Consider the following 26059-nt stretch of genomic DNA (forward strand, 5'->3'; position numbering starts at 1 on the left):
CTGCTCTCCTTTACAGAGAACTAAAGTCCCATTGACCCGCTCTGACAGTGCCGGTTCTGACGATAACTACGTACCCATGAATCCTGGCTCATCATCTTCCCCTCTCAGCGCTGCCCTGGCTGACAGTCCGAAAAACAATTATATTCCCATGAGCCCAGGTCCTCACCATTTTGATTTCCCAGGATTCTCAGCAACGTTACCGGCCAGGAAGGGCAGTACGGCATCGCTTTGTCTCCGACCGGGCCGTCTCAGCGACGTCACACCGCCGCCAATCAATCGCAACCTTAAACCCAGGACAGGTGAGGGGGCATCAATACATTTACGATACATAGCTCTACGTAACTGTCACCGTGATGTGTTATATCATGTCATGATGTTTTATAGTATTTGGGGAAGGTGTGCATTACCTCAGAAATGTGACTTTCTTCGGTAGAACAAAATGTTTAAACGATTACAAAACATCACAGGCACTCCCATGTGTTCTTGTTATTAACCCCGTTCATTGGAATTGCATGAATAAGAGCCACCAACACATTCATCAGATTCCTTAGAAAAACAATTCACATAGGTTTGTCTTATGCTTCTTGTTTCTCTGTGGTAGAGCGTCATAAATGTCACCGATCAAAGGTCATAGATTTGATCCCAGGGAACACATACACTAATAAAAGGATTGTATAGCTTGAATGCACTTTGGATAAAATTGCTATTTGTGTAAAATGTAAATTGACTCAGAGCTCAGTAAATAATGATTTTTTTTTATTTCTCACAATGTTCATTTTTGGGTGAACTATAAATAGTTACGCTGATTTGTTGTGATCATGCTTTGCAGCAAAACCAACACCTCTTGACTTGAGGAACAACGGGATCATTGATGAGCTTCCCTTCAAGAGTCCCGTCACCATGTCCTGGACCAGACCCATGTAAGCATTCAGAGCTACAGTAAAAACACTATAAACACAAAACGAGGACCCACCTTGGAGAACCCACAGGGTCAAATTTGGCCACTGTTAATTGTTGCTACCAGGGCCTGAAGTTAACTTTTTGGACCACCAGCCACTGTGGCAGGTGGATTTAGAAATCCACCTGCCACAGAGACTTTTTACCAGCCAGTTTTTTTTTTTTGCCTGAATAGTGAATGATAACGCTGTCTTTATTGTATGAATTAAATATAATTTTTTTCAGAGCTACAAAAGTGAATTTCTCTTTGTCTTAGGTTGTTTGATTAACATTAATGACACAGACTTAAGTAGGTTTATTGAGGTTACTGTCTCTTTAAGACCAGCACAGACTGGTTTTTGAATCTCTATACATACACTTAAGACATAAAGAAATGTTTTATTAGAAAATTAATACTGTTGTTTATATGTGCCCTGTCAAGAGCAAAAAATGTTTATGTACGCATGCTTTTAGGAACGCGTCTCTCCGATGTGCCCTATTGAGTCCCCTTAAACCCGCGCACGCACACAGAGACAGAGGGGGCACAAACTGCGCACATAAACGCCGCACATACGTTGTTTTTCATTACTATATTCGCAAAATGTATGTTAATGTACTACAGTATAAGGCATAGTAGCGCAACTCTCTCTAAAGTTTACACATCAAGAGTTCTGATCCGTCACAGCAGCACTACACATCTGTGCAACTGCGATTGTACAGTAGCCTATGTCAGCATTGTATTATTATCCCATCTCACCAACAGTTTAATACTTACTCGCACATCCAAAAGTAGTCAGAGAAGTGCCTCATCTTCTTTCCAATCGCATGAACGTTGCGAAACAGAAGGCGCATCCTTTCAATGAATCACACAATTTGCATCGGTGATATGCGCAGGTTGATAAGAAATGAGCGGGTGCCGGTTGCGAATCATCCAAAAATATTTTAATGATATTCAGGCCGCGGTCAGTCGGTCGAGTTTAAAAACTATTTTGAACAATTGCGGGCGGGTTATAGTGATGGGTCGTTTGGGAACGAGCCGGCTCTAAGAGCTGATTCTTTGTAGCGAACGAGCAGAGCCGAATCTTCAGATGCAGGCAGGGGTGGAACCGTAGAGGCCAGAAGAGCTGAATCTATGAAAAGAGCCGGACTGCCATCACTAAAATGTAGAGCCGGAGCTGGAGCCGAAAGAGCCGAATCTATGAAAGTTGAAAGTCGGTAGTGGGTTGGTCATACAATGACCCGCGCATCACTGATTCGCATTGGCTACCCGCCAATGTGGCTAGTAGATTGAGAGTGTTACCGGCCAATTGCAAAATCCACCCGCATTTGGCGCGTGGTCGGGTGTTAATTTCATGCCCTGGTTGCTACCCAAAATCTTCTTGGGTTCTCCAGGGTTAATGCATTGCAAGAGTAGCCATTGTTACGGAGCCCCTAAGGGGACGTGGAGCAAAAATTAAATAAAGTTTAGTTTCACGTGCGCACATGAAACTATCGGGTGCTCGCGTGAAACTATCGCATGCTCGTGTGAAACTATCACATGCACGCGTGAAACTTTAGTGTGCGCGCATGAAACAATCGCGTTTAGTTTTGCGTGCGCACGTGAAACTATTGCGTTTAGTTTCGAGTGCGCACCTGAAACTATTGCGTTTAGATTCACGTGCTCACCCAAAAGATTCACGTGCGCACGCAGAAGTTTCACGTGTGCACGCAAAAGTTTCACGTGTGCGCGCAAAAGTTTCACGTGAGCACGCAAAACTAAACTTTTAATTTTTTTTAATCCAATGTCACCTTAGGGGCTCGGTACATTGTAGGCATTTACAGTGTAGTCCAAAGGATCAATGTTTAGCCGCTATATGCTATAACCACGCCCTATGGAGCTAGTGTGTATTTTATATATAGATATTACAGATTAAATATTATTGGATGTTTTGCAGTACCTATTTTCTTTTGAAGACCTTTTAAAAGCATATAAATCAACTTAAATGTTGTTTGTGTGGGCTGTCGTTCAATGTTACAATTCAGGATTATTTTCTAATGAAGGGCTCTATTAAAATAATTAAATGGCATAAATGAAGTCATGTAATTCTGGGTCATACAGTAGGTAAGGGATGATGTGGAGGCAGCCGGTGGTTGTTGGGAGGTGGGCCCCGGCGGTGTGATCGGGACCCGACGCGAAGCGGAGGGTCTTGTATCGCACTGAGGGGGCTTGTTTCCCAATAACTATCGGCTGCCTCTACATTATCCCGCTTATTACACGGCTACTTGCCACATAAGAAAAAAAACTGGACATGAATATGAATTTGAAACGTTTTATTGGCATATTTGTTTTAAATTAACATTTTTATCCTTCCGCGAAACTTTGCACAGATGCATAAAATGATCGTAATACCTTATTAAGATCCTCTGCTTCATACTTGTCTGTCTCCATTTTTTCTCTTTTAGCCAGTCTTTGAGAAGTTTTAATGCCCATTCTGTATTTTTTTGTGTGATGGCTTCGTAGCTGTCATGCTCTATTTTGTCAAGTTCAGTCTCAGTAAGCTGTCTGTGTCTTGTCGTGGTTGTCCAGTGTTTGTCACAAGATGGCGCCAAACAGACAGTAATCTTTATTGATCTTTATTGGCGCGGAGCGATTTTACTTGTGCAAGTAGTACCGGCTATGCGTTATTATTTTGGAGCGGTTATTATTTGAAAAGAACGAACCTGCAAATGTCTCAACTGACCAATCAGAATCAAGCATTCCAGAGCGCCGTGTAATAAGTGTCAATAACACACAATGCTCCTTTAACAGAAAGTCAACACCGGGTACTTTAGATGTGCTTGGTGTAGTCACCGTGAATACTGTAGTAAAACATCACTTAGGACATTAAATCAAGAATGCCTCTACATTTAAGATATAAGCAATAACATGTTGTGACGGTAATGCTTTGCTTTATAATACAGGCCCATTATGAACTCCATGTCGTCACAACACTGTCGGCCAATTTCCACCCAGAGCATCACCAGTACAGATTCAGCAGACAGTGAGGAGAACTATGTGGCAATGGTGAGGCAAAGTCTTCAGGTTTACTGTATTTCTACTGAACAAGACTATCTTCTTTACTGTTTCAGTCTGCTATTTTTCCACCAACATGCACATTTTCTTACAGCAAAACCCAGCGTCTACCTCCCCGGCGATGAGTGGTACCAACAGTCCTGCACCCAGAAACTGTGGAAATGTGGACTATTTGGCCCTGGACTTTCAGCCTAATTCTCCGGGTCCACACAGAAAGGTACACCGGTCACACCATAACCAAAGCCTGTGTAAAGTCAGTGGTCCACAGATGGATGGCTGAAAGAATGGATGGATGAATGAAACAGATGGATGAATAAATAAATCAATGAAACAAACGAATGAAACCAATGAAACCAATGAAACGGATGAACAAATGAAACAAATGAATGAATGGATGGACGGATAAATAAAATAGATGAGAAAATGAAATGATAGATGAATGAATGGACAGACGGACAAATGAGATGGATGGATGGATGAAGGAAACAGAAGGAATGGACAGGTGAACGGAAGAATGAAACTTAGGAATTGTTGGTTGCGTGGATTGATAGACTGATGGACGAATGAAACTAATGGATGGATGAATTAATGAAACAAATGAATGGATGAATGAATGTTGGATGGGATGGATGGATGAATAAGAGAAATGGATGGATGATGGATGAAACGGATTGATAAATGGGTGGTTTGATGAATGGGATGGATGAATGAAACAGATGGATGGATTGATAGACAGACAGATGGACGACGGTGGGTGGATGAATGAATGAAACAAAAGGAATGGATGGATGGATGTGTAGTTGGACAGATGAAACGAATGAATGGTGTGTTGGTTGGTTGGTTGGATGGATTGATAGACAAATGAATGGATGAATGAAACCAATAGATGGATGAATGAATGAATGAAACAGAAGGAATGGACGGATGAATGAAACGGATGAATGGTTTGGATGGATGGATTGAAAGACAGACAGATGAATGGATAGATGGACGAATGAAACAAATGGATGGATGAATGAATGAAACAAATGGATGAATGAATGTTTAAAATAAATGGATGGATGGATGGATGGATGGATGGATGGATGGATGGATGGATGGATGGATGGATGGATGAATGAATGGATGAATGGATGGATGATAGATGGATGGATGGGTGGTTGGACGAATGGGAAGGATGAATAAATGAAATGGATGGATGCATGGATGGTTGAAGCTGATTGATGGATGAATTAATTAAACAAAAGAAGGAATTGATGGATGGACGAATGAAACGGATTAATGGTTGGTTGCATGGATGGATGGATTGATAGACAGATTAATGGACGGATGGACAATGGTGGGTGGGTGGATGAATAAATGAAACAAAAGGAATGGATGGATGGATAGACAGATGAATGGACGAATGAAACACATGGATGGATGAATGAATGAATGAAACAGAAGGAATGGACGGATGAATAGTTTGGATGGATGGATTGATAGACAGACAGATGAATGGATAGATGGACGAATGAAACAAATGGATGAATAAATGTTTAAAATAAATGGATGGTTGGATGGATGGATGGATGGATGGATGGATGGATGGATGGATGAATGAATGGAATGCAATGGAATGGAATGGAATGAAATGGATGGATGGATGGGTGGTTGGACGAATGGGAAGGATGAATGAATAAAACGGATGAATGGTTTGGATGGATGGATTGAAAGACAGACAGACAGATGAATGGATAGATGGACGAATGAAACAAATAGATGGATGAATGAATGAAACAAATGGATGAATGCATGTTTAAAATAAATGGATGGATGGATGGATGGATGATAGATGGATGGATGGGTGGTTGGACGAATGGGAAGGATGAATAAATGAAATGGATGGATGCATGGATGGATGAAGCTGATTGATGGATAAATGAATTAAACAAAAGAAGGAATGGATGGATAGACGAATGAAACGGATTAATGGTTGGTTGCATGGATGGATGGATTGATAGACAGATTAATGGACAGATGGACAATGGTGGGTGGGTGGGTGGATGAATGAATGAAACAAATGGATGAATAAATGTTTAAAATAAATGGATGGTTGGATGGATGGATGGATGGATGGATGGATGGATGGATGAATGAATGGAATGAAATGGATGGATGGATGGATGGGTGGTTGGACGAATGGGAAGGATGAATGAATGAAATGGATGAATGGTTGGTTGCATGGATGGATTGATTGATAGACAGATGAATGGACGAATGAAACAAATGGATGGATGAATGAATGAAACAGAATGAATGGACGGGTGGGTGGACGGTAGGCTTGGGCGGTAATACGGTAATATGGTATACCGCGGGATCTAAAAATAGCAAAGGTATCAGTTTCTATACCGCCATACCGGCATTAAAAAAAAACAATGAACTTATATAGCAGACAAGGATTAAATATTAAATTAGGGATGGCGAAAACTAAACATTTTCTTAACCGACCACCGAGCCATTAACTGATTAGTTTAAAACAAGTACGCTGTTTATAATAACAACCATTTCGAGCTGCGCCTGCAATTTCGCAACTCTGTCGCATCTCTCTGCTGCTCTGCCTCCGGCTCATCCGAAACATCATTCCCGCAAACGCGTCGCCGCGGAGCTTGTATGCTGCTTGTAATCGGAGGACAAATGACTCCTTAGTTTCAAAATGGTTTTGGTAAGGTGATCGCGTGGAAAATAAATGCGTTTGTCTTATTAGAAGCTCATTTGAAACACTGCCGCGGCTTATTTAAGAAAATGACAGACGCCGCTTAAGTTTGAGGTAGTGCTAAAAATAATAAAGAAAGATGATGATCATCATCACCTTATCAGTTAGCACTGAAATGTAGATGTAATGTATTTCCAAATCTAAACCCAACTTGTGCGGAATGTTGCCTAATAGACTGCAACACGATAAAACAGGCACCTTCAGAATGCATAAAAGACGCACCGCCAAGGCAGGTCTAACTCACTCTGTGCCTTCTAGTAACGACTAGAACAACTCTTTTTAGGGCCCGAGCACACCAGGGTGTGAGGACCCTATTGTTTTTGCTCCGTTTATTATTAGGGCCCGAGCACACCAGGGTGTGAGGACCCTATTGTTTTTGCTCCGTTTATTATTAGGGCCCGAGCACACCGGGGTGCGAGGACCCTATTGTTTTTGCTCGGTTTATTATTATTTAGGGCCCGAGCACACAAGTGTGAGGACCCTATTGTTTTTGCTCCGTTTATTATTATTATTATTATTTATTCTTCTTCTTCTCCAAAGTGAATCGCATTTTTGAGGGGCGAAACATGCTCGAAAACTCATGAAATTTTGCACACATGTCAGGAGTGGCGAAAATTTACATGTGGCATAGGCGCCAGAAGTGGGCGTGTAGAAATGGCTCGATAGCGCCACCTGCAAAATTTCAAGAGAACAGCCCCCCCACTACGAAAAACGTACAGATACGAAATTTGGTAGGATCATCTATCACCCCAAGACCTACAAAAAAGTCTCTTGGAGCGAAGCTCTAAACCCAACAGGAAGTCGGCCATTTTTAATTTTTGCCTTGATTTTTGTGCAAATTTGGTCATTTCCAGCCTTCATACTTTAACGAACTCCTCCTACAGATTTGATCCGATCATCGTCATATTTGGTCAATCTCATCTAAAGGACTTTGCGATGTTAAATTGCGGAGATCTTGACTTTTCGTCAGAGGGTGTGTCCGTGGCGGCCTGACGAATTTCGGCATTTTCGCCATGAAACAGGAAGTGGCTCTAACTCAGGCATACAATGTCCAATCTGGCCCACACTTCATACGTTTGATAAGGGTCTTGGCCTGAACACATTTCAATGCCAATATTCAACTTCACTCATAGCGCCACCTAGAGGTAGGAGGAAATACCATGTTTTATGCTCTGATTTACTGCTCTTAGAGATTTAATCAAATCATCATCATATTTGGTCTGACTGATGTTAAGCCCTTTTCCTTGATAAATTGCGAAGATCTTGACTTTTCGTTGAAGGGCGTGTCCGTGGCGACCTGGCAAAGTGTGATGTTTCGCCATGAAACAGGAAGTTGTTATAACTCAGGCATACAATGTCCGATCTGCCCCTGACTTCACACGTTTGATAAGGGTCCAGGCCTGAACACATCAACATGGCATAATTCAGTAACACTCATAGCGCCACCTAGAGGCAGCAGGAAATACCATGTTTTACGCTGTGATTTACTGCTCTTAGATATTTAACCATATCAACATCATATTTCACCAGTGTAATCTCAAGACCTTGTGTGATGATAAAAAACAACGACCTTGACTTTTCATTAAAGGGCGTGTCCATGGCGGCCTCGCCAAATATCGCTAAATGAATCGCATTTTTGACAGGCTAAACAAGCCCAAAAAGTCATAAAACGTTGCACACACGTCAGAAGTGGCGAAAATTTACATGTGGCATAGGCGCCAGAAGTGGGCGTGTAGAAATGGCTTGATAGCGCCACCTGCAAAATTTCAAAAGAACCGCCCCCCCACTACGAAAAACATACAGATATGAAATTTAATAGGATCATCTATCACCCCAAGACTTACAAAAAAGTCTCTTGAAGCTAAGCTCTAAACCCCACAGGAAGTCGGCCATTTTGAATTTTCTCTGTCATTTTTTGACATTTCCAAGCGTCATACTTTAACGAACTCCTCCTAGCGATTTAATCCGATCATTATCATATTTGGTCAATCTCATCTAAATGCCTTTGCGATGCTAAATTGCGGAGATCTTGACTTTTCGTTAGAGGGTGTGTCCGTGGCAGCCTGACAAATTTCTGCATTTTTGCCATGAAACAGGAAGTGGCTCTTACTCAGGCATACAATGTCCAATCTGCCCCATGCTTCACAAGTTTGATAAGGGTCTTGGCCTGAACACATTTCAATGCCAATATTCAGCTTTAATCATAGCGCCACCTAGAGGTTGCAGAAATTACATGTTTTACGCTGTGATTTACTGCTCTTAGATATTTAATCAAATCATCATCATTTTTGGTAATACTGATCTTAAGGACTTTAATATGATATATTCAGAAGATCTTGACTTTTCGTTGAAGGGCGTGTCCGTGGCGGCCTGGCAAAGTGTGATGTTTCGCCATGAAACAGAAAGCTGTTGTAATTCAGACATACATTTTTCGATCTGCTCGAGACTTCACACGTGTGTTAAGGGTCCCGGCCTGAACACGTCAATATAATAATAATCATGTACAGTCATAGCGCCACCTGCTGCACATTTTTTTTGAATATCTACCTATATTTACCCACTTTAATTCATATCCCCCTGGTTCACTGCTTTACTAATGCCATAGGGTAGCGGTGCACATGCGTGCGAGGGCCCTTCCATCGCTGCTTGCAGCTTTAATATTATTATTATTATTATTATTATTATTATTTATTCTTCTTCTTCTCCAAAGTGAATCGCATTTTTGAGGGGCGAAACATGCTCGAAAACTCATGAAATTTTGCACACATGTCAGAAGTGGCGAAAATTTACATGTGGTATAGGCGCCAGAAGTGGGCGTGTAGAAATGGCTCGATAGCGCCACCTGCAAAATTTCAAGAGAACAGCCCCCCCGCTACGAAAAACGTACAGATACGAAATTTGGTAGGATCATCTGTCACCCCAAGACCTACAAAAAAGTCTCTTGGAGCGAAGCTCTAAACCCAACAGGAAGTCCGCCATTTTGAATTTTTGCCTTGATTTTTGTGCAAATTTGGTCATTTCCAGGCTTCATACTTTAAAGAACTCCTCCTACAGATTTAATCCGTTCATCGTCATATTTGGTCAATCTCATCTAAAGGCCTTTGCGATGTTAAATTGCGGAGATCTTGATTTTTCGTCAGAGGGTGTGTCCGTGGCGGCCTGACAAATTTCTGCATTTTCGCCATGAAACAGGAAGTGGCTCTTACTCAGGCATACAATGTCCAATCTGCCCCACGCTTCATACGTTTGATAAGGGTCTTGGCCTGAACACATTTCAATGCCAATATTCAACTTCACTCATAGCGCCACCTAGAGGTAGGAGGAAATACCATGTTTTACGCTGTGATTTACTGCTCTTAGAGATTTAATCAAATCATCATCATATTTGGTCTGACTGATGTTAAGCCTGTTGCGGTGATAAATTGCAAAGATCTTGACTTTTTGTTGAAGGGCGTGTCCGTGGCAGCCTGGCAAAGTGTGATGTTTCACCATGAAACAGGAAGCTGTTGTAATTCAGACATACATAGTCCGATCTGCCCCCAACTTCACACGTTTCATAAGGGTCCTGGCCTGAACACATCAACATGGCATAGTTCAGTATCAGTCATAGCGCCACCTAGAGGCAGCAGGAAATACCACCTTTTATGCTGTGACTTACTGCTCTTAGAGATTTAACCATATCAACATCATATTTCATCAGTCTAATCTCAAGACCTTGTGTGATGATAAATAGCAACGACTTTGACTTTTCGTTAAAGGGCGTGTCCGTTGCGGCCTCGCAAGTTATCGCTAAATGAATTCCTTTTTTGACAGCCTAAACGAGCTCAAAAAGTCATGAAACGTTGCACACGTGTCAAAAGTGGCGAATATTTTCATGTGATATAGGCCTCAGAACTTGGGGTGTTAAAATGGCTCTATAGCGCCACCTACAAAAATTCAATAAAGCAGCCCCCCCGCTACGTTAATCGCACAGATACGAAATGCGGTAGGATCATGTATCACCCCAAGACCTACAAAAAAGTCTCTTGGAGCAAAGCTCTAAACCCAACAGGAAGTCAGCCATTTTGAATTTTCTCTGTAATTTGAGTGCAAATTTTGCCATATCTGGCCTTCGTATATTAACAAACTCCTCCTATAAATTTAATCAGATAATCATCATATTTGGTGAGTGTCATCTAAAGGGCTTTGCAATGCTAAATTGCGGAGATCTTGACATTTCAATGGAGGGTGTGTATGTGGCGGCTTGCTAAATTTCTGTGTTTCTCAATGAAACAGGAAGTTGTTCTAACTCAGGTTTAAAATGTCCAATCTGTCCCACGCTTCACAAGTTTGATATTTGTCCTGTCCTGAACACATCAACATGGCAATATTCAGTAAAAGTTATAGCGCCACCTGCTGGAAGCAGGAAATGACATGTTTTACACTGTGATTTACTGCTCATTGAAATGTACTCAGATCATCATCATATTTGGTCAGTCTGAACTTAGGGACTTCACAATGATAAATTGTGAAGATCTTGACATTTTGTTAAAGGGGCGTGTCCGTTGTGGCCTGTCAAGTTAGATTTTTCGCCATAAGAAAGCTGTTGTAACTCAGACATGCAATGTCCGACCTGTCACAGACATTATACGTTTGACAAGGGTCCTGGCCTCAACACATCAATGTTACAACAATCAATTACAATCATAGCGCCACCTGCTGCCACCTGCTGCATAAAGGAGTAGTGGCACTTCAAAGTTCCTTTGAATATCCACCTATATTTATCCACGGAAATTTCAATCCCCCTGGTTTATTGCTTTACTAAGGCCATAGAGTGGCGGTGCACATGAGTGCGAGGGCCCTTCCATCACTGCTTGCAGTTTTAATTATTATTATTTTTCTTCTTCTTCTTCTTCTTCTTCTTCTTCTTCTTCTTCTTCTCCGAAATGGAACGCATTTTTGAGGGCCTAAACATACCCGAAAACTCATGAAAATTTGCACACGCGTCAGAAGTGGCGAAAATTTACATGTAGTATAGGCGTCAGAAGTGGGCGTGTAAAAATGGCTCGATAGCGCCACCTGCAAAATTTCAAGAGAACAGCCCCCCCACTACGAAAAACGTACCAATACGAAATTTGGTAGGATCATCTATCACTCCAAGACCTACAAAAAAGTATCTTGGAGCGAACCTCTAAACCCCACAGGAAGTCGGCCATTTTGAATTTTCTCTGTCATTTTTGGACATTTCCAAGCGTCGTACTTTAACGAACTCCTCCTAGAGATTTACTCTGATCATCATCATATTTGGTCAGTATCATCTAAAGGCCTTTGCGATGCTAAATTGCGGAGCTTTTGACTTTTCGTTGGAGGGCGTGTCCTTGGCGGCCTGGGAAAGTTTGATGTTTCGCCATGAAACAGGAAGCTGATGTAATTCAGGCATACGTTGTCCGATCTGCCCCTGACTTCACACGTTTGATAAGGGTCCAGGCCTGAACACATCAACATGGCATAATTCAGTAACACTCATAGCGCCACCTAGAGGCAGCAGGAAATACCATGTTTTATGCTGTGTCTTACTGCTCTTAGAGATTTAAACATATCAACATCATATTTCACCAGTGTAATCTCAAGACCTTGTGTGATGATAAAGAGCAACGGCCTTGACTTTTCATTAAAGGGCGTGTCCGTGGCAGCCTCGCAAAGTATCGCTAAATGAATCGCATTTTTGACAGGCTAAACAAGCTCAAAAAGTCATAAAACGTTGCACACACGTCAGAAGTGGCAAAAATTTACACGTGGCATAGGCGCCAGAAGTGGGCGTGTAGAAATGGCTCAATAGCGCCACCTGCAAAATTTCAAGAGAACAGCCCCCCCACTACGAAAAACCTACAGATACGAAATTTGGTAGGGTCATCTATCACCCCAAGACCTACCAAAAAGTCTCTTGGAGCGAAGCTCTAAACCCCACAGGAAGTCGTCCATTTTGAATTTTTGCTGTAATTTATGTGCAAATTTTGTCATTTCCAGGCTTCGTACTTTAACGAACTCCTCCTAGAGATTTTAATAGATCGTCATCATATTTGGTCAATCTCATCTAAAGGCCTTTGCGATGTTAAATTGCGGAGCTTTTGACTTTTCGTTGGAGGGTGTGTCCGTGGCGACCTGCCAAATATCAGCGTTTTCGCCATGAAACAGGACGTTTTTATAACTAAGGCATACAATGTCCAATCTGCCCCACACTTCACATGTTTGATAAGGGTCTTGGCCTGAACACATTTCAATGCCAATATTCAGCTTCAGTCCTAGCGCCACCTAAAGGTAGCAGGAAATGCCTTGTTTTACACTGTGATTTACTGTTCTCAGAGATTTAATCAAATCATTATCATATCAGGTGAGACTGATCTTAAGCCCTTTGCGATGAAAAATTACGAAGATCTTGACTTTTCGTTGAAGGGCGTGTCCGTGACGGCCTGGCAAAGAGTGATGTTTCGCCATGAAACAGGAATCTGTTGCAATTCAGGCATACATTATCCGATCTGCCCTATACTTCACACTTTTGATAAGGGTCCCGGCCTGAACACATTAACATAACAACAATCAGTTACAGTCACAGCGCCACCTGCTGCACACAGGCGGTGTGGCACATCAGTTTCCCTTTGAATATCCACCTATATTTGCCCACTATAATTAAGATCCCCCTGGTTAACTGCTTTACTAATAGCATAGGGTAGCGGTGCACATGCGTGCGAGGGCCCTTCCATCGCTGCTTGCAGCTTTAATTAGGGCCCGAGCACACCAGGGTGTGAGGACCCTATTGTTTTTGCTCCGTTTATTATTATTATTCTTTTTCTTCTTCTTCTTCTTCTTCTTCTTCTTCTTCTCCGAAATGGATCGCAATTTTGAGGGCCTAAACATACCCAAAAACTCATGAAAATTTGCACACGCGTCAGAAGTGGCGAAAATTTACATGTAGTATAGGCGTCAGAAGTGGGCGTGTAGAAATGGCTCAATAGCGCCACCTGCAAAATTTCAAGAGAACAGCCCCCCCACTATGAAAAACGTACAGATACGAAATTTGGTAGGATCATCTAGCACCCCAAGACCTACAAAAAAGTCTCTTGGAGCGAAGCTCTAAACCCCACAGGAAGTCGGCCATTTTGAATTTTTTCTGTCATTTTTTGACATTTCCAAGCGTCGTACTTTAACGAACTCCTCCTAGCGATTTAATCCGATCATTATCATATTTGGTCAGTCTCATCTAAAGGCCTTTGCGATGCTAAATTGCGGAGATCTTGACTTTTCGTTGGAGGGTGTGTCCGTGGCGGCCTGACAAAGTTCGGCATTTTCGCCATGAAACAGGAAGTTGTTATAACTCAGGCATACAATGTCCAATCTGCCCCACGCTTCACATGTTTGATAAGGGTCTTGACCTGAACACATTTTAATGCCAATATTCAACTTCAGTCATAGCGCCACCTAGAGGTAGCAGGAAATGCCATGTTTTACGCTGTGATTTACTGCTCTTAGAGATTTAATCAAATCATCATCATATTTGGTCAGATTGATGTTAAGCCCTTTGCCGTGACAAATTGCGAAGATCTTGACTTTTTGTTGAAGGGCGTGTCCATGGCAGCCTGGCAAAGTGTGATATTTCGCCATGAAACAGGAAGCTGTTGTAATTCAGGCATACATTGTCCGATCTGCCCTATACTTTACACTTTTGATAAGGGTCACGGCCTGAACACATCAATATAACAACAATCAGTTACAGTCACAGCGCCACCTGCTGCACACATGCGGTGTGGCACATCAAAGTTCCTTTAAATATCCACCTATATTTACCCATTTTAATTCATATCCCCCTGGTTCACTGCTTTACTAATGCCATAGGGTGGCGGTGCACATGCGTGCGAGGGCCCTTCCATCGCTGCTTGCAGCTTTAATTATTATTATTTTTCTTCTTCTTCTTCTTCTTCTTCTTCTTCTTCTTCTTCTCCGAAATGGATCGCATTTTTGAGGGCCTAAACATACCCGAAAACTCATGAAAATTTGCACACGCGTCAGAAGTGGCGAAAATTTACATGTAGTATAGGCGTCAGTAGTGGGCGTGTAAAAATGGCTCGATAGCGCCACCTGCAAAATTTCAAGAGAACAGCCCCCCCACTACGAAAAACGTACAGATACGAAATTTGGTAGGATCATCTATCACTCCAAGACCTACAAAAAAGTCTTTTGGAGCGAACCTCTAAACCCCACAGGAAGTCGGCCATTTTGAATTTTCTCTGTCATTTTTGGATATTTCCAAGCGTTGTACTTTAACGAACTCCTCCTAGAGATTTACTCTGATCATCATCATATTTGGTCAGTATCATCTAAAGGCCTTTGCGATGCTAAATTGCGGAGCTTTTGACTTTTCGTTGGAGGGCGTGTCCTTGGCGGCCTGGGAAAGTTTGATGTTTCGCCATGAAACAGGAAGCTGATGTAATTCAGGCATACGTTGTCCGATCTGCCCCTGACTTCACACGTTTGATAAGGGTCCAGGCCTGAACACATCAACATGGCATAATTCAGTAACACTCATAGCGCCACCTAGAGGCAGCAGGAAATACCATGTTTTATGCTGTGTCTTACTGCTCTTAGAGATTTAAACATATCAACATCATATTTCACCAGTGTAATCTCAAGACCTTGTGTGATGATAAAGAGCAACGGCCTTGACTTTTCATTAAAGGGCGTGTCCGTGGCAGCCTCGCAAAGTATCGCTAAATGAATCGCATTTTTGACAGGCTAAACAAGCTCAAAAAGTCATAAAACGTTGCACACACGTCAGAAGTGGCAAAAATTTACACGTGGCATAGGCGCCAGAAGTGGGCGTGTAGAAATGGCTCAATAGCGCCACCTGCAAAATTTCAAGAGAACAGCCCCCCCACTACGAAAAACCTACAGATACGAAATTTGGTAGGGTCATCTATCACCCCAAGACCTACCAAAAAGTCTCTTGGAGCGAAGCTCTAAACCCCACAGGAAGTCAGCCATTTTGAATTTTCTCTGTCATTTTTGGATATTTCCAAGCGTTGTACTTTAACGAACTCCTCCTAGAGATTTACTCTGATCATCATCATATTTGGTCAGTATCATCTAAAGGCCTTTGCGATGCTAAATTGCGGAGCTTTTGACTTTTCGTTGGAGGGCGTGTCCTTGGCGGCCTGGGAAAGTTTGATGTTTCGCCATGAAACAGGAAGCTGATGTAATTCAGGCATACGTTGTCCGATCTGCCCCTGACTTCACACGTTTGATAAGGGTCCAGGCCTGAACACATCAACATGGCATAATTCAGTAACACTCATAGCGCCACCTAGAGGCAGCAGGAAATACCATGTTTTATGCTGTGTCTTACTGCTCTTAGAGATTTAAACATATCAACATCATATTTCACCAGTGTAATCTCAAGACCTTGTGTGATGATAAAGAGCAACGGCCTTGACTTTTCATTAAAGGGCGTGTCCGTGGCAGCCTCGCAAAGTATCGCTAAATGAATCGCATTTTTGACAGGCTAAACAAGCTCAAAAAGTCATAAAACGTTGCACACACGTCAGAAGTGGCAAAAATTTACACGTGGCATAGGCGCCAGAAGTGGGCGTGTAGAAATGGCTCAATAGCGCCACCTGCAAAATTTCAAGAGAACAGCCCCCCCACTACGAAAAACCTACAGATACGAAATTTGGTAGGGTCATCTATCACCCCAAGACCTACCAAAAAGTCTCTTGGAGCGAAGCTCTAAACCCCACAGGAAGTCGTCCATTTTGAATTTTTGCTGTAATTTATGTGCAAATTTTGTCATTTCCAGGCTTCGTACTTTAACGAACTCCTCCTAGAGATTTTAATAGATCGTCATCATATTTGGTCAATCTCATCTAAAGGCCTTTGCGATGTTAAATTGCGGAGCTTTTGACTTTTCGTTGGAGGGTGTGTCCGTGGCGACCTGCCAAATATCAGCGTTTTCGCCATGAAACAGGACGTTTTTATAACTAAGGCATACAATGTCCAATCTGCCCCACGCTTCACATGTTTGATAAGGGTCTTGGCCTGAACACATTTCAATGCCAATATTCAGCTTCAGTCCTAGCGCCACCTAAAGGTAGCAGGAAATGCCTTGTTTTACACTGTGATTTACTGTTCTCAGAGATTTAATCAAATCATTATCATATCAGGTGAGACTGATCTTAAGCCCTTTGCGATGAAAAATTACGAAGATCTTGACTTTTCGTTAAAGGGCGTGTCCGTGACGGCCTGGCAAAGAGTGATGTTTCGCCATGAAACAGGAATCGGTTGCAATTCAGGCATACATTATCCGATCTGCCCTATACTTCACACTTTTGATAAGGGTCCCGGCCTGAACACATTAATATAACAACAATCAGTTACAGTCACAGCGCCACCTGCTGCACACAGGCGGTGTGGCACATCAGTTTCCCTTTGAATATCCACCTATATTTGCCCACTATAATTAAGATCCCCCTGGTTAACTGCTTTACTAATAGCATAGGGTAGCGGTGCACATGCGTGCGAGGGCCCTTCCATCGCTGCTTGCAGCTTTAATGTATAATTATTATTACTTTTTCATTTTTCAAAAAGACAAGTGTCAACTTCTGTTAAGTGCAACACGATGCAATGCTTTGCTGATGCGAGCCGCGAGAAAGCCCTTGTCTGTTTTAGAAAGAATGCAGCAAAGATATTTAATGCTAATGTATGAGTTTCATTTATTTATGATGAGGTCCGTGCGTTCTAGTTAACAATGCAATGCAAGCGAACGCGCCGTGCCGGCGCCTCCATGTCATGGTTATTATATTGTCTATATTTGCTTTTAATATATTAAATACATGCAATTGGTTGATAAAACATTTATTAAAATTAAGACACAATTTATACAAAACGAAATTCACTTTAAAGAAAGGCTTTCTACAAAGCAAAACCTAATTAAGTGGTAAAAATGTCTAATGATTTACAAAAACAAAACTTAATCTGCACTTTACTGTTAACAGACGTGAATGTTAATAATTTGGAATACAACCAGTAAAAGCCTTTCGTTTTAATTATTTAATTGCTGGATTTTACAAAAAATATTTTTATTTTATATGCTGGAATATGCAGAAATATAAGTTAACAGAAGGAGGACTTTCTTTATTTCATTAAAATATGGCGGAATGTGCAGAAAATAGGTTTAAATGTTCAGCAATTTTCTTCAAGTCTGAGACTGTTGCTTTGATAAAATTTTAGCTTGATGCAATGTGAGTGCACAAAACCAAACGCCGCGCCAGAACCCAAATGCCGTGACCTTGCGCCAAATGTTTTTATTGGTTTATAAGTACAAACAGGCGAGTTACGAATTATTGAGTGTGAGGGATTTGTTCACTTCGCACAAAAATATCCTGGAAATTGGAATGAGATGGCTAACTGTAGTCGCGTTTAGTCCACTGTCTATAATAGCCTAATTTAGAGAATTTTTTTAACCGACAACTGGTTAATTCTGTTTGACCTTTTGTATTTATTTTTTTTATAAACTGCTAGTTGTTGCTAATAAAAGTTGTTAATATTGTTGTGCATGTTATTTTGTTATTTCAGTATTAGTGTTTGGTATTCAGTTTCTGAAGGGTTTAGCCAACCATTATAGTGACGCTGTCTGATTACGTCATAATTTTATAATTATTCACGGTAATACCGTACACCGGGGTAAAATAGGGAGGCGGTTTGATGGTATCAAAATTTGGATACCGCCCAAGCCTAGTGGACGGATGAATGAAACGGATGAATGGTTTGGATGGATGGATTGATAGACAGATGAATGGATGGATGGACAATGGTGGGTGGTTGAATGAATGAAACAAAAGGAATGGATGGATGGATGGATGGACGAATGGACGAATAAAACACATGGATTGATGAATGAATGAAACAGAAGGAATGGACGGGTGGACTGATGAATGAAACGGATGAATGGTTTGGATGGATGGGTTGATAGACAGACAGATGAATGGATAGATGGACGAATGAAACAAATGGATGGATGAATGAATTAAACAAATGTTGTAAATGTTTAAAATAAATGGATGGGTGGTTGGACGAATAGGAAGGATGAATGAATGAAATGGATGGATGCATGGATGGATGAAGCTGATGGATGGATGATTTAACTAAACAAAAGAAGGAATGGATGGATGGAAGAATGAAACGGATGAATGGTTGGTTGCATGGATGGATGGATTGATAGACAGATGAATGGACAGATGGACGAATGAAACAAATGGATGGATGAATGGATAAAACAATTTAAATGGATGAATGGAAATTAAACTAAACAAATGAATAAATTGGTGAATGAATGAATGAATGAAATGGATGGAACAAATATATTGAAATGAATGAATGAATGAAATGAATCAATGACCTTGAGTGAATGCAAAAGCCTCCACCAAACCTCAGAGCTTTGCTTTGACCGCTATCTTTTATAAACAATAGCTCCTCAACCTCTACATTCATCTGCCTTATAGCCGCATGTTCTCACACAATGATGATGAAGTCCAGCACAATTGTTTGGTTGTGGATGATATATGAATTGCGTTATCATCTTTCCCACAGCCATCCACCTCTTCAGTGACCTCAGATGAAAAAGTGGACTACGTCCAGGTGGACAAAGAGAAGACGCAGGCCCTTCAGAACACCATGCAGGAGTGGACCGACGTGCGACAGTCGAGCGAGCCTGCCAAAGCCATCAAATCTTGATGAACTCCTTAAACACTGGCCGAGATTGAAGACGTTGTGTTCATCCCTGTTACCCACAATGCTCTCATCCTGTTACACCGTCATTTAAAGAAGATTAATATCTGGGACAGAACACTGAACGAGATGGACAAACTAAAGCCATAGATCCCATTTATTTTACACGAACGCAGCTGATGCTTCAGGACTGTCATGCAGCGCATGTTAGATGCATCTTTAACTTTTTCAACTTAACTGCTTGCTCTCTTTGAATGTGAGCTTAAGCAGCAAATCTGAAATGGTTTACTTGTGCGATCTGTTCGTCTCTCATTGAAGCTGTTACAAACGGCGGCATCAAAAAGTAAAACCATTCGTTTTGGATTGTCTATTAATTCAAAGAGAGGCAAAGTCAAACACCCGGGTCTATTAGATTTAAGGTTCAGCATGAATTAATACCAGGTTTGAAGGTCAAAGGTTTCAGATTATGGGTCATTAAAGCTGGAAAGAAATGATTCCATTTCAACTTTTTAGTTTAATAAAGAATAGAATAGACAACATTTGAACTAACATAAAATCAGAAATGACCTTTTTTTTACTAAATTCCTGGTCTTGTCATGCATGATTCAACGGTGCGTATATTCCGAATTATAATAAAAAAGGAGGTTGTCTTCTGAAATTTAATCAAAAGGTAGCTCCGCCTCTGAAACAACTTCCCCTTGGCTGACATCACCAAGCCCCACCCTGCAGTTTATGTCTTATTAAATATTCATTTTTACTCATTTTTGAAGGCCGTGTATTGTTAACATTAAGGTGAAAAATTTCCTAGGAAATGTTAACACATAAAACTCTTTGAATTGGAAAAAAATAGTTTAAATAAAGTTCACTTTTGATATTAGCTAAACACCACATAGCATTTGAAAATACTGGGCATTTTTGAACTTTGCATGCAGTATGAATGGGAATAATGTGACTATAGGAGTCATCCGTGTAATGTTTCTTTAACCTCAACGCTTTTCTGGTTGTCATTACAGAATCAATCGTTCAACCATTTAGTTATACAGTACAACAAAACGAAAAAGCATATGCAAAAACAAAAAATAATCAATTTATATAATCAAAAAACACTTTTGCCAATATTCTAAATCGCTGACAGTTTAAAATTCAAAATATCATTTGAGATGTGTCACAAATTGTATACTTATGCACTAGTCTAAGCCATTTTGTGGTATAATTAGTGTTACTGTAAGTAAAAAAAAAGAAAGAAAGTGCACTAAGTACCCATATGATTCACTACTACTTCAACCGAAAATTAAGTGTGTATCGATGTACTCAACAGTCCAATGTACTCTTCTATGGAAGAGAGGCGGGGTTATCATATGCCATTTTTTACCTGCGGAGGCGATTACACTTTAGTCTGACTGTTACAGAGGTTAGGAGCAAAAATAGATATGGGCAAAATAGATAAATACTATCTATAATAAAAGATAATAAAAAACAATGTAGAAATTGATTTTCATCTGCATTTATCGTCATTTGCCCTGGAAAACCACTTATACAAATTCCGGTTACAAAAAAAACATGGGTTACATTTGTACGGAGCCCCTAAGAGGACATAGAGCAAAAATTAAATAACGCACGCGAAACTAAACTTTAAAACAAATTCTGCATATGAAGGTTTTGCGTGAGCACATGAAAGTTTCACGTGAGCACATGAAACTAAACTTTAGATTTTTTTACTCCAATGTCACCTAACTGTGATGCGAGTTCAACGATTTGCACGAATAGATTACATACAAAGTCAATGCAAAGACGCGATCAGACGCGTCCTCGCGTGGGGCGATGCGAATGACGCGATATAGACGGCGCGTTTGCCGTGAAAACACGCGTTATTCGCCTCAAACGCATCTTCGCCCAAGTTGAAAATATTCATCTCGAGCGAAAAATTCGCATGACACAAAGTTAAATCCCGCGAGTAATCTAGAGCGAGCAATGCGATGCGATTGCACGCTTTGCGTTTGGTGTAAACCCACAGTAAGGGGCTCGGTACATTTGGGACGATACTTAAAAAAGGAATTTTTATAGTGTAGTGCGTGATTTTTTTTTTTGTTTTTTTGTTTAATCAATTGAATTTACAATTAATTTTTAACTGTCTTGACTAGTGCTATAAATTCTAAAAATGAAGTTGAAATAAGTCAACTTATTTTTTATTTATTTATCGTAACTCTTCACTAGTCAAGAAATTTGATTTAAAAAGTTTATTAAACTGAATGTAAGTGCAACAAGATTTTTTACAGTGTATGTGGTTGAGTGCATAGTGCATATAGTTTAAGTGCATAGTATGTTATTTGGGACACATCTATTAGCAGTTTTATTTTCAGGTTATCTGAGCAGAAAACAGTTTAGCAAAATGTTTTCATTTACTAACAGTAACAAAGCTCATAAACCAATGTTGACCTCATTACCTTTAAACCGGCTGTGTAATGAAAGTAGCTGTAAACATCCAGGAAAGGTCAAGAGAGGGTGTGTGATGCCTGACGAAAAAAAACTGAAGACAACAGTGCCAATTGTTTCGAAATGAGTGTGCTGACTATTTCTTTTCTCGAAATATGAGTAAGAATACTAATATTACAAATGAATAAATGTTACTTTATAATAATAACATTTAAATGATCAGCGCTCGTGTTGGGGAAAAAAAACCAAACATGCATAGAGATATGTAATGATGAGACAAGCCCATTATTGATTTTTTATTACATTGAGATGACTCGCTGTTTCATTCAGTATTTTATGGTGGGCTGGGACCTCCAAATATTCAATTTTTGTTTTCAGTTTGGGAGACAACTTTTTGCCTTTGAAGTCATCATTTCATATAATAATAAACTGTTTTGTATTAATTTAAACTTTACATGTGAGGTGGTGTGCGGTCTGCGCTCACTGTCAAATAAGCATTATGTAAATTGCTAGACCGAGATCCTTACACGTGTTCATTGGTTTATTTAAAACATGCATTATAAGACTGCCATTATGATGTTAAATGTGTGGCTGAAATGTTTTTTTTAATATTTTTTTTATGATGAATATGTATTGTAATGGAAGTTGTAGGTGAATACTGTATAATACTTGTTTGGTAGAAACTGTGCTGTCGTTTGTAAGGGGTCTTGTCGAAGCCACGAGAGAAATGTAGAATTTTTGTATGCATTTCTGTTCAGCTCTTGGTTGCTTGTGAATTAATTTATTAATTTATTACGTGTTTTGCAGATGGACGAGAGGAAGATGTAAAAAGAACGAATTTGTTGCTGTACTAACATTAATTTATGCTACGTGTCCTGATTTTGTGAAGCAATATGCCAAGCAAAGCCAGTAAAATGGTCAAATGTGGTACATTTGTGAAATCTTTTTCGATGGTATTGTTGTTTCATATTATTATACTGAGCAGAATAAATTGCAGTGCAAAAACCCAAACCCCTATTATGAAAGAGTAAACAATATTACACTTTTGTCATGTTTCAAACATGATTTCTGGGAATAGCCTATTTTTATCCTTGCCTTTGACATTTGTGCCTGACATTAACTAATAGACATTTTATATGTTTAGAGGAAAATATGAGTGGTGCAAACTTGCCTAAATTTAGATTTTAAATGTAATATTGTTTCATATAGAAGTGTTGAACGTACACTTTTAATTCTGCTGGGTTGTTTTTAACTCAATGCTGGGTAAATATTGAACAGAACACATGTTGGGTTATAAATAAACCTATGCTGGGTTGTTTTAAAGGGCACCTATTATGCCCATGATGTAATATAAGTAAGTCTCAGGTGTGTCCAGAATGTGTCGGTGAAGTTTCAGCTCAAAATATCTCACGGAAGATGTATTTAGCATGTCCAAAATGCTCCCATTTGGGGGGGGGTAAAAATGTTTTGTGTTTGTAACTTTAAATGCAAATAAGCTATTGCTCTTCTCTCCTTTATACCAACAGAGATGCTTTGGTTCAAAAATAGCAGATAACGTCCAACTCACTGAAGGCAAAAACTATTGTAATACAAGACTGTCAATCAGCGGCCCTGGGCGGGGCTTTAGCAGTGTGACATCACATTGCTTAAAGAATCAAAATATCATGTCTAATGAAACGGCATAAAAAGGATAAAAAAGAAGGGGTGAATACATTTTTTTGTATGGTAGGGTAACCAAAGTCCTTCCAGCCTAGCCTGATGAGTGGAATCAGGTGTTTCATAAGGATACATCTAAAACATGCTTGGAGGGGGGTCCTGAGGACTGGATTTGGGAACCACTGCTTTAGATAACAGAAAAAATATTTACTGAATATTCATGTATAATAATAATGAAGAAAAATTAGGAAAATGATGTGTCCATGCCTGATGTTCTCATCCTCCGCAACACTTTTTGAGATCAGTTTAAGCACACATACAGAATTTTAATAAAGTTTGATTTTGAGTGACCAAGCACATGGACCAGTTACTTCAAGATGGCTACCAGGTAAGATAATTTTTTTACAGTTAATTTGAGATATTGTCTTGTCAGAATGCTTACACGACATTTTGATTATCATTACCGCAACAGATGCTTATTAAATGTTCATTTAATTAATAGAAGCATAATACTTTGATTTTAAATGCATGTGCAGAATCTCCAAATTATGTTCTTTCAGGTTTGTCATGTCATTTTGAAAATATGTCAGTGTTGATGTTTTCTGACTGTTGCGGTAATGAGATTTTTTAGGACTCATTTTTTTAATTATGTTACAAAAAGTGTTAAATGATAAGTAACAGTTTTTAAATTAATGTTCCCATTTACTCCAGACTTTGTTTTTCAATGTCTGGTGGGAAAAAAAGTAAATTTAAGCAATTTTTACATTTTCATGCTTGACATTTTTAAAACCAAGTTTTTCGTGAGAATCACCCATTTATTCAAAGTTAATCTATTTATGCCTTACCAGCATAATTTTCATGCACCTAAATATATGATATGATCTATCCTGATATACCTGGTATACTACATAATATAATAAAGGTAGTCTTAATTTGGAAGGTCAGACTGCATTTGAAATTCAATCTGCATCTAATCTAGCTAAACCAAGTAAATTTGCTCGAATTAAAGTCATTTTAGGATGCCAAAGTCAAGTTTAATCATATAAAATGTTTTTACCAGCAACATAATTGTGGCCAGTGAAATTGCTGAGTGGCTAGTAACAATGGCAAACAACTAGCCACGTTGGCTGGTGAGTGAAAAAGTTAATGTCAAGCCCTGCTTGCAACCCTCAGACATTTTGAAAAAACATGATGAGAATGTGAGCTTCAATGAATGGCCCACCACACATATACACCTGAAAGTGCGCATGTGCACAAAGCGAACCTAGGACGAGCACGCATGACGGCCTTAGGTCAACATATCAACAGAATGACTGACAACTGTGATGACCAATAGTCTTGATGATCCACCCGAAAAAAGAACATTTTCCGCTATACCTTTAATCCCTTTACTTTAGTGTTTAAAGGAAAGTTATTTAATTTCAGGGTTACACAGCAAAGTATTCAGCAAGTATACACGACTATATTTGTAAATGTTTGTAGAAACACTTTAGTGGTGCTTGCCCATGTACAAGTTACCATCATGATGTTAGGAAAGTAGCCTAATTAGTGGTTGCTATGCATAGTGGTTGCTATGGTGTTTAGGGTGGTTGAATGATGGTCACTAATTTGCTTAAAAGAGATTAGTTTATATTATTTATTTAAAAAATTTGCAAATCTGAAATAACACATACTGTAAAAGATTGGCATGCAAGGTGGTGTAGTACGCATATACATTTATAAACAACTAAAACAATTGGGATTAACAATTTTGCATACAAAATGAACGGTCTGTTGACACCGTCTAAAGGTTGTTGTTCATATGATGCGCTGAACAGACAACACGACAGATGACCTTTATACTTTGTTTACAATTACACCCAAAAGGCAATAAGATACCAGGGCAATGATCTTGAGTAAAAAGACAAATAAAATAAAAAAAGAAAATGTTAAATATATATAAAAAAAATCTCATTGCTGAGTGTGCAATATAAACCTCCAACTAAAATGCAAGCTGTGCATTAGAGATATTGAGCTCATTGAAAGCATCGATAAACTTTAAACTAGTTATTTTTCAAGATAAAGACTAAATCTGTTGTTGATGTGTAACAGTGTGCTTTGACACCGTGACAATGCAGATAGCCACTCCCTGTTACTCCCGCAGTCTGACACATCCCCCAAACCCCACTGACCTCTTCTGGCAATGGCAGAAATGACTCACATCTGGACAGAGTCCTTCATAGCCCTGATGATTCATCATGTTTTGAACACACTGTAGTTTCATTTCAGTGCAGATTAATCAATTATGTTTGATGTCATATGCTCAAAACAGGAGGTTACAGTTTATAAAGGGGAGGAGTTTATTTAAAGTCAGCTAAACTATTCTATGGCTTCTGATAAGACGTAAGGACTAAGTTTATGGTACTTTTATGGTGCTTGTTGTCTATTTAGTAGCTTTGACAGATAACAGGACCACTCCCCGTTACTTCTGACCC

At 39.9% G+C, this 26059-nt stretch overlaps 1 protein-coding gene across 1 annotated transcript in view; it reads left to right on the plus strand.

Moving 5' to 3' along the window:
* The window catches only part of gab2 (GRB2-associated binding protein 2), a 108110-nt gene extending 85176 nt beyond the window's left edge, over nt 1-22934 (plus strand). The window contains exons 6-10 of the mRNA XM_055195972.2: nt 17-299; nt 830-920; nt 3877-3979; nt 4083-4205; nt 19359-22934. Coding sequence (XP_055051947.2) covers nt 17-299; nt 830-920; nt 3877-3979; nt 4083-4205; nt 19359-19502 — 744 coding nt within the window. The 3' untranslated portion in view covers nt 19503-22934. The remainder of the gene's footprint in view (nt 1-16; nt 300-829; nt 921-3876; nt 3980-4082; nt 4206-19358) is intronic.
* The last annotated feature ends 3125 nt before the right edge of the window (nt 22935-26059 follow it).

This window comes from Misgurnus anguillicaudatus, chromosome 24 (genome assembly GCF_027580225.2).
Source record: "Misgurnus anguillicaudatus chromosome 24, ASM2758022v2, whole genome shotgun sequence".
Lineage (NCBI taxonomy): Eukaryota > Metazoa > Chordata > Actinopteri > Cypriniformes > Cobitidae > Misgurnus > Misgurnus anguillicaudatus.